The sequence below is a fragment of the Nannobrachium achirus genome, assembly GCF_963921795.1.
Source record: "Nannobrachium achirus genome assembly, chromosome: 10".
In the NCBI taxonomy this organism is placed as follows: Eukaryota; Metazoa; Chordata; class Actinopteri; order Myctophiformes; family Myctophidae; genus Nannobrachium; species Nannobrachium achirus.
In genome coordinates, this window is record NC_137819.1 from 23,202,942 (window position 1) to 23,220,216 (window position 17,275).

The 17,275-nt window shown below is 41.9% G+C and overlaps 1 protein-coding gene across 1 annotated transcript in view; it reads left to right on the forward strand.

Annotated features, from left to right (window-relative positions):
* The window catches only part of ripor2 (RHO family interacting cell polarization regulator 2), a gene marked incomplete at both ends in the record, with an annotated part of 145,215 nt that overhangs the window by 79,876 nt on the left and 48,064 nt on the right, over nucleotides 1-17,275 (forward strand). The window contains 3 exons of the mRNA XM_080735334.1: nucleotides 4,768-4,846; nucleotides 5,079-5,102; nucleotides 5,704-5,757. Coding sequence (XP_080591460.1) covers nucleotides 4,768-4,846; nucleotides 5,079-5,102; nucleotides 5,704-5,757 — 157 coding nt within the window. The remainder of the gene's footprint in view (nucleotides 1-4,767; nucleotides 4,847-5,078; nucleotides 5,103-5,703; nucleotides 5,758-17,275) is intronic.

The window sequence follows — 17,275 nt, forward strand, 5'->3', positions numbered from 1 at the left end:
AATCTTGTGCTGCTGTTTTTGCTTGTAAAATTTGCTATATTGATTTTGGCAACACAAGATCTTTCTCAAATGTCATAAATACATCTACCTAACATCTGAAACAAGTATTGGTGCCTTAGTATACTCATATGCAAATTTAGATCATGTAATGTAGTAAATTTGTTGAAGGAAACGCTTCAATGTAAGTGATTGTCAGTGACTGTAATTTTGTTATAATGACAAGTAAACCTGGTGTCTATTTCATGGTTTCACATCAAGAGAAACTCAATGGAATACTTATCTTCATGATTGGGTGTGTCTGGATCTATAATTTACATATTTCCAAGATGGACGCCACCCGAAAATGAGCTTTACTATGACTTTTACAGTGACAGCTGGCTGTTATGACAAAAGCATTATGAACACATTTAGTCAGTTTTACCTCAGATTCTATCAAGAGTTGTGGGGATGATTGTGGAGAAAAATCAGACTAAACATACATACAGCTAAATGTATCTTAAAGATGTCATTTTTAATTCATCACATTGCTGAACCACCTACTCCCAAGTGTTTCTTGTCAGTAAGCAAAGACAGACAGAAGTCCAGGTCTCCTGAGCACTGGGAAGTTGGAGATTCTAGAGACTTCATCAGATAGCCTGGCTGAAGACCTTTTACTTGTGTGGACAATAATATATACCAGAAACACATAGAAGAGCAAGCCCTGAATTACCATAACATGTGTGTAACTCTGAGAACCATTTTGGTTCCATTTGTACAATCTCAGAGTTAAGGGCGTACTAGTACTGGTTGGACTCCTAATATGCCAAAATGTCACAATGTCCATAGATATTCTGAAGAAAACCTGTCGACTTCGAATTAAGTAATTTGGTCTTATGATCAAAAACAAGACATTATAAGATATAAATTCAGCCACTGACACATTTTGTCCGTAGTACAGACATATTGATGACCCCTGGATGAAAGTGATAGGGATGAGTAATATACGCACCATGTCAGCATGTAAAATTAGCTAAATACTCATTTTATTTCAAGATTTGCTTATATCACATTTAAATGCAATACATACATGTGGGAGGAAAAAGCTTAGCATTTGCTGTATTTTGTCACAGCACAGCCTTACGTTTACTTATGCTGCCAACATTTGTATGCGTTTTTGTTTTGGTTGGGGGGTGTCTTGATGTAGCCTACAAATGACAGATGTTGGGACACTCTGTGGTACTTAAATACATATTTTATACCTGACATGACCTTTTGTGCATTTATTATAGTCTTCTCCATTTTGGGATTTTTTCCAATTTAGGGGGTTGTGATAGCAGTTTGGTTGATTTTCATCCATTTCTGGCCAAGGTACCTTTCATTACACAGTTGGCTGTGAGATGTGTTATGTATGAGACATAAGCGTTTAGCTGAATTTACTATGTGTATGTTTCATTTTGCTGGGTGCCAATCACATACATTGAGGGGTTTTCTTCAACAAATTAGCTATATTTCATGACCTAAATTCACATATGAGAATACTAAGCATGGCAGGAATTTCAGGGAGGCCATGAAGGCCATGGCCGTCGTTGCCCCTCAGTTTGGCCTTGTGCCCCTCAAACCAATGGCATGACCTGAGGCCACAGTGGCCTTACTGCAGCTACCTGTACCCCTATCCCTATAAACTTATTTGCCTTTTTTTATATTTTTGAAAACATTTTAAAATACTTCAAATAGCCGATCTACATCGGCAGGGGTCAACAACATGTCCGTACACGGACAAATGGGTCTGTGGCAAGACTTGTCCATGTCTGTGGCACATTTAGTATTTTGGTTATCATGTGTACATAATCTATCCTAAATATTCAATAATAATAATAAAGCATTTGTTTTAATTATTTTGGATGATGATAAGTGTCAGGATGATTAATATGTTGTGTTGGCTACATGATTGCATCAAGTGAGTGATGCGCCGTTCTATATCCTAAATACAGTCCAGTAAAAGACGAGTTACACAGGAGCAACAGTCAGCTATAAAACTCAGCATGTTTTATTGATTACACAGGGTAAATTCCCCACATGAATATATGAATATCTGAATAGCAAATGCATGAAAATAAAACAAAGTACGAGCCTGAAGTTTCACAACGAAGAGTACGTTGCATCCACTGCAAGCTGCAAATCAGTGCCCAACTAAAACCAGAAGTTTCAGTTGTCCACAGGAGAGATCTCTGAAGGACCCCATATCTGCAACTCTATATATCATTCTAACAGCAGCGGCCCTCCTTTCTCTGATTGGCCGGCAGTGCTCAAGGAACACTCTAAAGAAAGATAGTTGTTTTAGCTTAAAGGAATAGTTCACACATTTTCACATTATGAGGATGCAATGACAAGACAAGACAAGACAAGACAAGACAAGACAAGACAAGACAAGACAAGACAGAGAGAGAAGTAATGTTTGCTAATACTGGTTCCACTGGTATACCTTACATCACACCACTTACGCACTGTCTTTCTCATCATCATATAATACTTGTTCACCGTGTAAATTAACACAGGATTGACCCTGGCAGCATATACATTTTAGTGGACTGTTACCTGTTTGTTAAGCTACTACTATCTTTCAACCACAACCTATGAGACAAGAGATCAGTAGAATGAGTTTGGCAAAAGACTAAAACAATATTTGTTGACTGGTCAATGAATTGCAAAAACTATGCCGTGATAGTGAAGAAAGGGAACTTGGAAAGACTCTTTCTGACAAACCACAAATCATTTGACTACTAGAAGGAAGTGAAGCCTTATGTATTTGTGTACCATACATGGAACTGGATGGAGCTCTGTCAAGTATTTGTCTCATCAGCAAGATGTTGAAGAAAGAGAACTTGTGGACAAACCACACATCATTTGACGAGACATTTCCAGCAGACAGAGAACTGAGAAAAAGAAATAAAATAAGGAACTGAAATTTCAACCATTTTGCCAAATATGATACTGTATATATGTTCTTTTGTAAAATTATTGGACAGTTATTTTGTATGTCTGACAAAAATAAAATATGTATCAATATGTCCATCACAAGCTGACATGGTGATGACCCCTGTACATCGGCATGTTGTGAGATCAGCTATTTGAAATATTCAATATTCAAATATTCATGTTTTTCAGAATAGTAAAAAAAGGAAAGAAAGGTTTAATGATATTGAACTAAACTAAACTGAACTGATATATATATTTTTTAAGACATCATCTTTAAACCAATGCACTAAGTTTAACCCTTAAATTCGATTAAATTCAATTAATTATTTCAGTGGACTAAACTTTGTTTTATTTGATGGCCTTTCTTCCTGCCTGCCCTAGCATTTGGCCTTTGCGCCCTCAAAAAACACCAAAGGCCAAGTGTCCTTGCCCCTAAAAAGACGAAATTCTAGGCCTGATACCAAGGCACCAATACTTGTTTCAGATGTTAACTCATTGAATGCCATTTCAAGATGGCCCCCAAGTACCAGACTGCCACTATCCTAGATTTCTAGTGCACGGATCAATTTTTAGTGCACGGATCGTGCACGCCCATGCACCATATATGCATCATATGTGTAGTACTTTTTAACAGCTTTCAAACAAAAAAATCCGCTTGGAAATCCGTTCAGGCCTTCATGAGTTACAAGCCTTCAAAGTCAGACAAAACAAACACTGCCACCTTCCTAAATTTCGAGTGCACGGATCAATCTTTTGTGCACGGATCGTGCACGCCCATGCACCATATATGCATTATATGTGTAGTACTTTTTAAAAGCTTTCAAACAAAAAAATACGCTTGGAAATCCGTTCAGGCCTTCATGAGTTACAAGCCTTCAAAGTCAGACAAAACAGCCATTTTTGACATTTTGAAAGATGTGTTTGTTATGGGGCTAAACATGCAATTTCACAATTGTGATCATGCCTAATACATTTGAGGCATTTTTAGAAATTTTTTTATAAAAAAAAATTTTGAAAAAAAAAAAAAAAAATGTTTTTTTTTTTTTTTTTTCAAAATGGCTTCCAACTCGGGAAACTCGGGCTGTGGCAGCCTGGGAGTACTGCAATAACTCGTGAAACTCGTGCCTTGGCAGTCAATGAGTTAAGTAGATGTATTTATGACATTTGAGAAAGATTTTTTCTGCAAAAACGGCAGTTTTTTTTATATTCACTTTTATATACAATTCTGGCTGTTGACAAAAGTCGTGCATGTTTCGTGCGGAGAACTTTTAACCCAAAGTCCACAAGGGTATTGTCTATGCAAAAATGCATTGAATGAGTAGTGCCCAGACGTGGGAACGAAATTCATTTTCTAAGCACTTTTCCTTATAACGCAATACCGCCTAGTATAGTTTCATCGTTTGACGGCACAATCATCAGTGTATTTTGGATTCATGTCAATTTGTGTTTTCAGATATTTAACCACTTGAACGGTCAATACTTCATAAACTTGACCTTTCACTCCGTACTTAGTCTGCTCTTTTTCCCCTCTACACCAAACCGCTTTGCCGAAAATGGCTGATCTACAAGCTCACAACGCCTCGTTGTGAGCTTGTAGGTTGTCTATTGGCTACAGTTCTCAGAATATGGACGCTAGGGTTCAAGTGGTTCATATAAAAAGGAGAGAAAAAAAAGATTATATCACACACAGATTTGGAGGACCCCCTGTAGTAACTCTGAGGACCCCATAGGGGTCCTGGACCCCCTGTTGAAGACCCCTCACATAGAGTATGATTTGATGTGCCCTGCTGTCTCTGTCCCTCTCTCTGTCAGTGAGTATCTGGAGGTCCATCAGACAGAGTTGGACAAACTCACCTCGTTGATGAAGGACATGAAGAGGAACTCTCGCCTGGTGAGACATTCTATGCACATTATTTTCTCCACCTTGCACATCATTTGTACTTTAGATCTCAATTCACGCTTGTAACACGTGATGTTTTAGCCGTTTTAGAAATGGGCTTGACTGTTCCCTTTTATTAGCGACTTTTCCCCCGAGAATTATGTCTCTGATTGGAAATCAGTTCATTCAACAAAAAGGAAATCAGATGTGTTAATAACTCAATATCCTTGTCTTTTCTCTCCAGGGTGTACTGTATGATCTAGACAAGGTGAGTTATGCTTTTTTTATGTTTTATTTTTACGTCACTGATTAAGTCATAACCCAACATCCTAGCGGTGTCGGCCTCAGTCACTGACCCTTTGGAACTGTCCAGTTGCATTGAACCAAGAGACATACAAAAACAAAAACATAATATGTTGTTAATGCTAGGCAGAGAAGAGCAAGCTTACAGGTGTACAAGCAGATCTACCTTTTGGTGTAAGCTTATAGATTGGCTATTTTTAGTGATCATTATCCACAGAGCTTTTAAAATGGTGTGGAAGACATAGTACAATAACAGTTTAAATACTATTAGCGCTTCCTTAAAATGGTCTTTTGATTACCTCTGAAAGCTGACAGCCGCCATCGTCTGTGTGCTTTTTGTTTGTTGGGAAAGGTAGTTTTTTCCCCCCAAAAGAAAAGCTTTGAGGCGCCACCACATCACAAGTGTTACAAACTGCATAGTTGCTGTCTTACAGACATGAGTCAGGGAAATGAGCAACCTTATGACACAAAGGCGTTGAGAGTATGACATTTCAGTGGCTGAACGTTATCTTATTGCAACTTTTTGAGCGTAACCGTGAGTGTACGTCTGTGCCTCTTGTCTGCAGCAAATCAAAACCATCGAACGCTACATGAGACGCCTGGAGTTCCACATGAGCAAGGTAGGTGGCGCTGTTGTGATAATGGTGAATGAGAAATGCTGGCAGGTTTCGAGTCGTTTGGTTTTGTCTGTCAGTGTTAGGTTTACGAGATGTATTAGGTTACAGGGTGCTGTGTGGAAGATGGATTAAAGTTCTCATTTGGATTCCGTAGAAGCCTGCATGTCCTCTATGGCTGTCATAAACAGACAATATGCATTGTAAGCTTGTAGATGGCCTATTTTCGGTTATTAGATAATATTAAGTATTGCAAGACGTGGTAGATGTGCTTTGAAGTGGTCAAACTAGCAATAGAATACATGTTTAATCTCACAGAAAACCCTGATGAGGCATCAAATATTTCATAAAATATCTCAATCTCTTCCACTGGCTACCAAAATCCTCATTCTACAGTGCTAGTGTGTCTGACTTTCACAAGTCACAGATTTCTTCTTGGCCTAACAACATTTTCCAGTCTTGATATTGTATTTTGCTTGAATTCATGAGATCCAGTGATCGTTATGAAGTTGACCAATGGGACTTGACTCTAATTCACCAACAACGTTGGTGTAACGAAGAGATTAGCTTGAAAATATAGAGATAATTTTACATCATCGGATGATCGACTGCTGTAGGATACAATAGAGTTTTAATGTGTGAGAAATGTATAGGAATGTGTTTGGCCTGCTGGCAGTGGACAGAAGAAATGTGATGCTGCTTGTTGTAGTAGTTTAAGAGATTAGCTGCGGATGGACACACACACACACACACACACGCACGCACGCACGCACGCACGCACGCACGCACGCACACACACACACACACACACCTCAGGCGGCCAGGCGTTGATAATTGCTTTTATTATCCAAGACAAACAATAGAAAACCAATACCGCCCGTCTTGCTTTTACTTCCTGTATCTGTGACATGGATGGCTGCCCCTTTAGGAGACCAGAAGTATTGCAGTTTGTGAGTCCTCGGTGTCTATGAATTCCAGTGTGAGAAGTGAACGTGGGCACTGGTTCTTTCGCCCCATGGTCACTGAACTAAATATTAGGCGCATTGTTCACAAGCCACACAATCTTCCCAACATTCGGACACTAAAATGATATTTTTGTTCAGGAGAGACAATTCGGGAGAAAATCGACTTGGTTATCGACTTTTCTCCGTGCCATGAAACACACTCTCACCAGATCTGGTAAACAGAGAGGTGGGGGAAACCATGGCCACTTAGGAGACCATTTTGTGTACCATTGCTTACCTTGTAGCAGAGTGTGGGATGTGCTAACTTCCTAAATTAAGCATCTTTGGCATTACCGAAATTAGCGTGTCAGTTTCTATTTTTTTTTTACCTTTTACCCCTTTTTTCCTCCCCAATTCAGTCGTTACACATTTGTGTGCTGTTGTCAATGTTGTCATATCCTACTGGCTCACCTGCCAGTGAGGAACCCCCACCGAGAGGACGTAGAGCCTTGGTCCTACTCCTCCCGCCCAACACTCCCTGCTGACAGGTGCCGCCCCAGCCTGTATAGGAGCACACACAGTGACGAATATCACCTTCCCCCCCGGCTTCCCTCCCCTAGACACGGGCCAATTGTGTTCGTCTAGACCAGGGGTTTTGAAAGTGGGTGACGGGGCACCCTGGGGTGCCGTGATGGCAGTCCATGGGTGCCTCGAGATAATTTGATAATATTTGGAATTCATTTGGACACTTAAAACAATATTTAGTATGATTTTAAACTTACTTAAAAGTACAAAAGTTATTTTCAGTCAGTTCCAATCAAAATGGCTATAAATATATGGCATAAATGGCATAAATATAAGGTCTTGGAAGTGAAAATTATTAATATAATGTAGGGGTGCCTCGGATGAAAATAATATTCATAGGGTTGCCCTGAGCCAAAAATGTTTGGGAACCCCTGGTCTAGACAACTTAAGTGACTTGACAAAGCCACATGCACCGGATGTCACAGTATTCTGCATGTGCGTCACAACGTGTGTCCCATATCTTTTTCACAACACACAGCATGGTTATTAGCTAAATCCAGTCATTAAAAAGTCATTAACCTATTAAACCCTCTTCCGGGATCTCCCAGGGCTCCGTAGTACGCCCCCTTACTTTCCCCCCTCTATACCAAATCTCTTTTGCTGAAAATAGCTGACCTACAAGCCCACGGTGAGTCGCGTTGCGACCTGCTGTGAACTTGTAGATCGGCTAACTAGAATGTTCACCTATAATGACATCAACAGAACAGGCACGCTAGGGATTCGTGTCGTGACTCAGTCGTGCGTCATCTATTATGATTTAATCCGTTTTGAGGGCACACGGATTTGACATAAGGATCAAAAGTTAAGCCACGGATTGAACGGGGGGGTGAAACGAAAATATCCAAATGTATTGGGAAAACCCCCAGCTGTCTTCAACGTACACGCAGCTTTGTGTTTGGAAGCGTGTTGTTATGTTTGGTATGGAGCTGGTGGTTTGTGGTGAGCTGTGAGCGTCATGCCAGCTCTGTGTATGTGTGTTGTTTGTGAGTCTAAAAGAGGAGAGCTCTTTTACAGTTGGATTCAATTTAAACACAAGCTTATTGCCTGTGCATTCACAACACACACAGTGATCATTAAAATGATCCCTGGCTTATAAACCTTATATGCCTTTAATAATAATAACAATTGCCCTATTTAACTACAATTTGAAATGAAAAACACTCAATGCTCATTATGTGGTCCAACCCTATGGAATGTATGATATGCACGTGCTAATAAAACATATTTAAAATAAATGCTCATATTAACTAATTTGGAAGTATTGATGGGCCATTTCACTTATTTTATTGTTGTTTGGGACGCAATCAACACAATACTGTGTGTTTTTTTTTTGTGTACTGTCTGAGTTTTTAGATATTTTAGTAGGCCTATTTCAACTTGATTTCATGATGGCATTTTGCATCATGAGAGCAATTCCTCATTTCATTTCCTGACTACATGACTGCAGGTGACTACAGGTGTGTAGTTTTAATCAATACCAACCCCCATAGCCAAATATCTACCCCCGGAGAAAGTGTGGCCTACATCTGGCCTACATCTTGGCACAAAGCTCTCAAAGTTTGTTGTACGCCCAGGGTCACATTGGCCAAGCTTGGCAGGAGGACGCTTTATGAAATGGACTAATAAATAGCACCACTCACTTCACACTAGGTGCGATTTTTAGGTGGAAGGGCTGGACCACACATACAGACAGACGTATGACATCATCAACTTGCGACGAGAGCGGTCCCTAATGAGTGAAAGACGTACTACTTCTAAAATGAATAAAATATTTTGGGTGTTTTTAATTTAAATTTTTAGTTATATATATCCTTTTCATAGAAAAATGTGCAGTATGAACATGATGGTGAAGAAAGGCAGTGTGTTGCCTCAGCTGAGGCAACCAGACAGAATAGTGTAAGCAGCGCAGGAATGTCTCGGAGGCTATCAAGGCCATGGCCTCATGACGGTATGAGGAAGCAGGGCTTTACTTTATGGAAAAAAAAGTCCAAATTTGAAACTTTAACATTTTGGCCTATAATGACATGCCTGTGGATTTTCTAAATATTTAACCAATGAATAGTATTAACAAGATCTTGTGACATTGACTATTGGAACCAACTGTTTTGGATGTACAAGGTTTTCACCTGACAGCAACGATATAATTTATAATACATTAACTCCATAACCCTGATTATCAATGACTTTCATCCTTTATACTGTCCTTCATCATTGTCTAGTGGTCCCTCTTATCTCTCTCTCTCTAACACACACACAGTCACACACACACACACACACACACACACACACACACACACACACACACACGCGCGCATGCGCGCACACACACACACACACACACACACACACACACACACACACACACACACACACACACACACACAGTGTTGTTCTGGAAGTAACCATGGTTACCTGGAGAGGGGTTCTTTCAAATCTTGAAGAGCACAGTAGGAGACGTCTACTGGGAGATGTTAACCCTTTACATGTACGTGCACACACACACACACACACACACACACACACACACACATGTATAGCCAAGTGTTGGCATTGAGTATGTAGGTCAAGGCGGTCAGTGGAGCAGAGAGAGGGGGGGGGGAGGAGGGGGTGGCTTTGATGAGGACCATTGGAGATGGGTGTGTGTGTGTGCGTGCGTGCGTGCGTGCGTGCATGCGTGTGTTCCACTTGACCTTTGATAAGAGAAACAGAATGGATATTCATGCAATGTTCACAACAGTATGCAGTCCACACACACACTCTCCATTAGCAGATCAGATTGCCACCAAGATGAATCGGCCTGCCCCCCCAAAAAACACTGACTTCAGGTCTAAAACAACAAACACTTTTGGGTGCTGTGTGTGTGGTCTGGTCTGTTAGAGCTGGACAGAGGCCAGAGTTTTGTATCCGAGCCTGATTTTGTAGAGTCCCAGACTATTTGACCAATAGTTTGTATAAAAGAAAGTGTATACGTATGAAATAAACTGTCCTCCAGTGAAATACACCTCATATCTAACCTCATGTACACACTGCACCAACTGTCTCGCCTAGCCAGACAACTATTCCACAATCTGGGAATGCTATGTAGAGTCTGTAACTGCACCTCCCGAAAGCTGAGAACTAATTTACATTCCTGCCAACCAGCAAGCTATATAGGCTTATTTGATTTATTTTAGGACAAATTTGCGCGACGGCAAAGACGAAACAGAAGCGGGGAGGAGGCTTCACATCCGCTTTATCCTCTGATCATTCTAAGAGCTTCTGTTGCTCCAGACTCTGTGACGGGAGCATTTGAACACTGTGGCAGGCTACTGTCTGGCTGGCCCGTCTACAGTATGTATGTAGATATCTTAGATTGTTGCTTGTTCTTGACATGCTTCTCTTTACTGTTTGATTTATTTTTATCCTTGCTCTCCCTGTCCCCCCGCCCTCTCTTCCCATTTATCTCTTCATGGAAACAAAAGATTAATTAAAATATAAAATGTCACTTGCTTCTTTCCACTTGGGATCATGTGACAATAAAGTCGATTCTGCTTCAGCTTGACACATAACTAGGTTGATATAAAGGTGTGTGTGTGTGTGTGTGTGTGTGTGTGTGTGGACAGGGAATTACTACTTTGTGGGGACCTGAGTCATGTCCCCACAAAGATGGTACAATCAGAGGAAAAAACCTTGTGGGGGCTTATTAATAGGTCCCCACAAGGTGTTTATGGGTTAGGTTAAGGGTTAGGGTTAGGGTTCAAAATGAATGGAATGTCCCCACAAAGATAGTAGACTATGTGTAATGTCCCCACAAAGTAGCAATTGCAAACCTGTGTGTGTGTGTGTGTGTGTGTGTGTGTGTGTGTGTGTGTGTGTGTGTGTGTGTGTGTGTGTGTGTGTGTGTGTGTGTGTGTGTGTGTGTGTGTGTGTGTGTGTGTGTGTGTGTGTGTGTGTGTGTGTGTGTGTGTGTGTGTGTGTGTGCGCGCGCGTTTCCTGCAGATGTCCAAGATGTAATTGGCACGCGAGGAAGTAGCAGCCTAGCAGGTGGCTCAATTCAATGATGTTATCCTACATGAAATAGGGAGTGTGCGTGTGTGCGTGCACATGCGTACATGTGTGCTAGTGTACTTGTCAGGGGTAAATGTCCCCACAACTATAGTACAATTCTTTAAGAACATTTATAGCCTATGTAAAGTGTCTTGAGATAACTTGTCATGATTTGACACTTTAATCAAATTGAATTGGACATTTATTGTGAGGAAAATGTTACTGGTCCTCACAGGAGAAAAGCATTGGGCAGTTGGGTTTACAATTAGGAAAGCATTATGTTTTATGGTTTTAGGGAGTTATCCCATTTTTATTTTGTTGCGTGTCGGTGTCGCTCACCGGAAGTAGCCAATCTATTCTAGATCTGCCGTTTTACGATTTGGGGTTAAGTATTAAACGTGGGTGGGAGGCGGCACTCACAAGTATATTAGAACAAAAGTGTGTGTGTGTGTGTGTGTGTGTGTGTGTGTGTGTGTGTGTGTGTGTGTGTGTGTGTGTGTGTGTGTGTGTGTGTGTGTGTGTGTGTGTGTGTGTGTGTGTGTGTGTGTGTGTGTGTGTGTGTCTGCTTAGTGTATATGTGGGCTTCTATGTGTGCGTGTGTGTGTGTATTGTGTGTGTGTGTGTGTTCATGCAAGCACACGTGCGTGCTGTGCATGACTGTTTGCTTGTTTACCATGTGCTGGAAAGTGACTTTTTGCACATAATCACGTTGGGGCTTTTTGATGCCCCAAGCGTGGCACGCACGCATGCACGCACGTGTGCACGCACACACACACACACACACATACACTGACTCACGCCTCCCTACGGAGGGGTCCCTGTTTGATGTGTTTTTGAAGTGGTCCGCCTGGTTTAATCTCCTTATAATCACTGTGCCTCTGGCTGTCTGTGTGCGTGCTTGCGTGTGTGCGTGTGTGCGTGCGTGCGTGCGTGCATATATATGAATGTGTAAAAACCCCTGTGATCCGGGATAATGGACCTAGCTTAAGAGGACCCTCACCCTTTATCCTTAAGATTCTGTGCTATTCTATCCACCATCCTCTCTACATTGTCTAAACTAAAGCCAGCATATATCCTTCATAAACATAGACCATTGTTCCATTATCTTTATAATTACATCAGAGTAAGTCATCTACTCCCGGGTCAACAATCACCCGCTAATTTAAAATCAAACCACTTGGCCTAGATGTACTACATATGTACTAAATATAGCTTACAAATTCAAACACCCATGCCACTTTTGCAAGATGTGTTTCCAAACCTCTGTATACAGTTGGATTAGTTATTACCGTAATATTTTGTCTCTGTATAAAATAGCCTCAAGTCGACCCGGAAAGAGTTAGCCCCAGTTAGCCGAATAGCTAATAGTTAGCTCACAACTTTCTACCTCTTCTCTTTCACTTCAATCGCGGTAACGTCCGTATTTCACTATTGGCCGCCAACTCGCATTAATAGTCCCCTCAAATAGTTATCATCTACAACGCAAATCAAACAGTCATCGCCATTTGCGGTGTAACAAATTCTATAGGTCACCAAATGGGGTGTAACATTCCAGCCACACTACACACGCAGTCACACACTCGGCACACATACACTGCCTACACATTTCAGCATTGAAAAACAAACATCTACTGCGGACCGCGACACAGACAGCTATGCCAAAGAAAAAGAGGACACATTCTCTACAAGACGCAAGCATCTACCTATGCTCTCCAAGACGCACGCTTCTCTCCAAGGCGCAAGCGTCCACGTTTAACATCTACTGCAGACCGCGACACAGACATGCCAAAGAAAACAAGTAGGACATTATTCTCTCCAAGACGCAAGCGTTAGGGTTTAGCCGCAAAATTCTAGTTTCTTTACATTGACACACGACACACAACTTTGACACACGACGCATCGCAACGCAACACGTTGTGAGCTTGTCGTTAGCGAATGACTATTCTCAGCAAAAGCCTTCTCCACAATAACAGTTCAACAGAAGAGACACTAGAATAGAGCCCTGAGGGACTCCTACATTGTTATGTGGTAATACAGTAGGAGAATATACATACCAGTGTCATACAGACAGTTATGTCAACATTAAGACCGGGAACGTATTATTACGCATTATTACTTTAACCATTATTTTATGCTTAAGTGATGAGAAAATAGCAGATCTACAAGCTCACAGCACGGCGCTGAGTGCCGCGCTGCGAGCTTGTAGATCTGCTATTTTTGTCTTTGTCTTCTAAAAGTTTTTTTAAAATGTTTCTCAAACCTTTTCATGTCAAGGACCCCCCAAATTATAGGTATTTATCCGCGGACCACCATCTAAAAATTCATTGTTCCATGGACCCCCCAGAAGCAGAGATTTGAGTTATAAAAGTTTGCTTTAAAAAATATACAGTATATTCCAAGATTTGCAAGATTTAGGTGGTTCACAGTATTTCATGTCAGGTTGTGTTTCGTGGTGTGTGTTTGTGGTTGTTGGTGTCGGTGAAGTGATGCGTTACGGATGGTTGGAGGATATAATTCCTTACCCAGCATGCCTTGCAGCGTGGCTGTGGTGAGGTGTTAGTGTGTTTGTGTGTTACTGGGTCATATCTGGTTTACATGCTGCACACCTCAAACACGCTGTCCCTAGGAAGACTGTGTGTGTGTGTGTGTGTGTGTGTGTGTGTGTGTGTGTGTGTGTGTGTGTGTGTGTGTGTGTGTGTGTGTGTGTGTGTGTGTGTGTGTGTGTGTGTGTGTGTGTGTGTGTGTGTGTGTGTGTGTGTGTGTGTGTGTGTGTGAAGAGGAGAAGTGTTGGCTAAACTCTTAACCCACAGCGTGTTGTTTACTCTTTTCGTGGCAGCCCAGTCTATGCTCTCTTTGCCTTCAAGTTATTGTGTGTGTGTGTGTGTGTGTGTGTGTGTGGGGGGGGGGGGGTCAAATAGACTTTGACAGTGATTGGATGGTTTAGGCAATGTGAAACAAAAAGCATGCATTTGCAGTTCGACCAAGTATAGCTGTAATTTTAGAGAGAGGGAAAGAGAGAGGGCGGGGGTGGAGAGAGAGAGAGGGAGGAAATGGAGAGAGAGTGAGCTGCTATTTATCCAAAGTTTTTATACACAGTTAAGTGAATGCAAAACATTGAAATACTGCTGCCATTTGTTTCAAAAGAGTTTATCCCAAGCTAACTTTTCCTACGTGGGTGCATAACATTTTTTTTTTTTTTTACTACAAATGCACAATTATTATGTTTTTTTCTATTTTGCATTGCAAGTATTTTGCAATGTAACACAGCTCTGTTGACACATTATATTTCATTGTATACATTGTTAATGTTTTGTTATGATTGCTTTGTTCCACATTTTCCGTGCCAGTGTGAACCTATGTTTTCTCATGCCAATAAAGCTCCTTTGAATTAAAAATGAATGAAGGAGAGGAGAGAGGAGTGAGAGAAAGAATGAGAGAGAGAGAGAGAGCGAGAAAGAGAATTCCAATTGAAATTAGCTAGGACAGTAGAGTAGGTATACCGAACACCCTAATTCGAGTTTTGAACAAAAGCAGATCTACAAGCTCACAAGGCCTCACGGTTTTGGACATACGGTTACCACCTGACTGTGACAATAAACATATACATATAGAAGAATATCTCTTGCACTGCAGTGCAGTCCGTGTCCCTCTGCACTTCAGTAAACAGAATCTAAAGTTATATGGCTTCATTTCCCCTGCTGATGCAAGTTCTTTCCCACAGTAAACACATAAATATTGTTTTGCAGGGGTGTACTGTTGGTCTGGTCCTGTTCCCACTGGGCCCACAGCAAACACACACAGCTGAGAATAAACCAGAAGAACACTTGTGGAGTGTTTTTCATATAGTGGTATTGTGTGTTTGACTGCAGTATGGAGACCAACAACATACCGCCAGGCCCACTGCATGCCACCGACATACACACCAACAGACACATAAGCATGCCACGGACATGCATACAACCAGGTCCATAGATAGACTCTACTCAGCAAGTGTAAAGAAAAGTGGGTGAAAGTCTTTGTTACACAAGTTCCCATCATTTGCAAAGGGGAAAAGAGTACACTCTGTGTCGAGCACCAGCAAAGAACTGGATGTGCTCAACCTACTGTTTTGAAAAAGAATAGAGATAGCCAGAAAACAAGGAAAACAGGTTGGTAGTTAAAATATATGACATATATATTACATGTTATTATATACAATATATTAAATGCATGTGGTGCAGGTGCATGGTTAAAAACAACGCATAGACAGCTCTTGGACAGATACACAAGCAGGTCCAGTGTGTGACACACACACACACACACACACACACACACACACACACACACACACACACACACACACACACACACACACACACACACACACACACACACACACAGTTGGTAACCGTTGACGCAGGTAATACAGTTCAGCAGTTTTCACACAGGAAGGACACAGACAATGAGGTCTACAGCCACACATCCAGACATGAAACATGTATTCCTGGGGTGCCACAGCATGTGGTCAGTGAGCTATCTGGTTGAGCTACCAACCAGTTCAGTGCACTGAACCCATGTTCCTTGTTGGTTCTGAGGGAGTCTGCCCATAGGAAGGGAGTTATTAACGCAAGCACGCGCACACACACACACACACACACAGCCACACACATGCCCCCGCGTGCGTGCGGGCACGCGCGCACACACACACACACACACACACACACACACACACACACACACACACACACACACACACACACACACACACACACACACACACACACACACAGTCTATTGTCGAGATGACCACATTTAGAATATGCCCGTGTCTTAAACAACAACATTTATAAACAGTAAAAAAAGTGTCAACTGTGGCAGATTTGTGAACCACACGGCGGTACGCACACCAGTATACCAGCCAGGGGTCTTCAATGTTTTTAGGCCAAGGACCCCTTAGTTGAGAAAGAGATGAAGCAGGGACCCCCACAACTTTTTTTTATAGATTCCATATAGTTTCATTGTTTGACAGCACAATCATCAGTGTATTTTGGATTCATATATCAATTTGTGTTTCAGATACGCATTTAACCACCTGAACTGTCAATAAACTTGATATTCTTTTTCCCCTCTACACCAAACGTCTTTGCCGAAAATAGACGATCTACAAGCTCACACCGCTTCGCAGCGCGAGGCATTGTGAGTTTGTAGATCTGCTATTTTTGGCTAAAGTTCTCAGAATATGGACATTATGGTTCAAGTGGTTGATATAAAAAAGGAGAAAAAAAATCAAACCTCGGTTCGAAGTGGAGCGGTGAATCTGTGTGTGTGTGTGTGTGTGTGTGTGTGTGTGTGTGTGTGTGTGTGTGTGTGTGTGCGTGTGCGTGTGTGTTTGTGCCTGCACAACAGCGCCCCTCCTTTAACTTGTGTGGCCACTCAAGGTATTGCCAGGCTACAGACATACCCAGCCAGCCAGCCAGCCACATAGCCAGCCAGCCAGCCACAGACATACCTGTCTATTGGGAGCGCTTTCACCGCTCCAAAAACTTTCTATCGCTCAAAAATTTGGAGGACCCCCTGTAGTAACTCTGAGAACCCCCTAGGGGTCCTGGACCCCCTGTTGAAGACCCCTGTTGCAAGCTACGATCACACCTCTTGTCCTGTGTTGCTATGTTTTCATCGCAGCTGACTCTGTCATAAACCCTGCTGAAAGCAGTGTTTTACATGTGATGTATTTTTCTCCACACCCCGGGGGGTGGTGGTGGGACGAGACTGCGTCGGCTGTGCATAACAAGCTCTCTGGCAGACGCCTCCAAATGAGCGGCGAGCGCCGTCTGTCGCGTCCCCCTCTCAGTGAGCGTCCCACCGGGGCGCTTCACTCATAACAAAGAGAGGCTCTATGTGGAGGTGACACGTTATGATGGAGTACAGTAGCTTGCTTCATGTATCATTGCTGTTGCTGGGCAGAAACCTTGTATCTTCATATTTTAAAT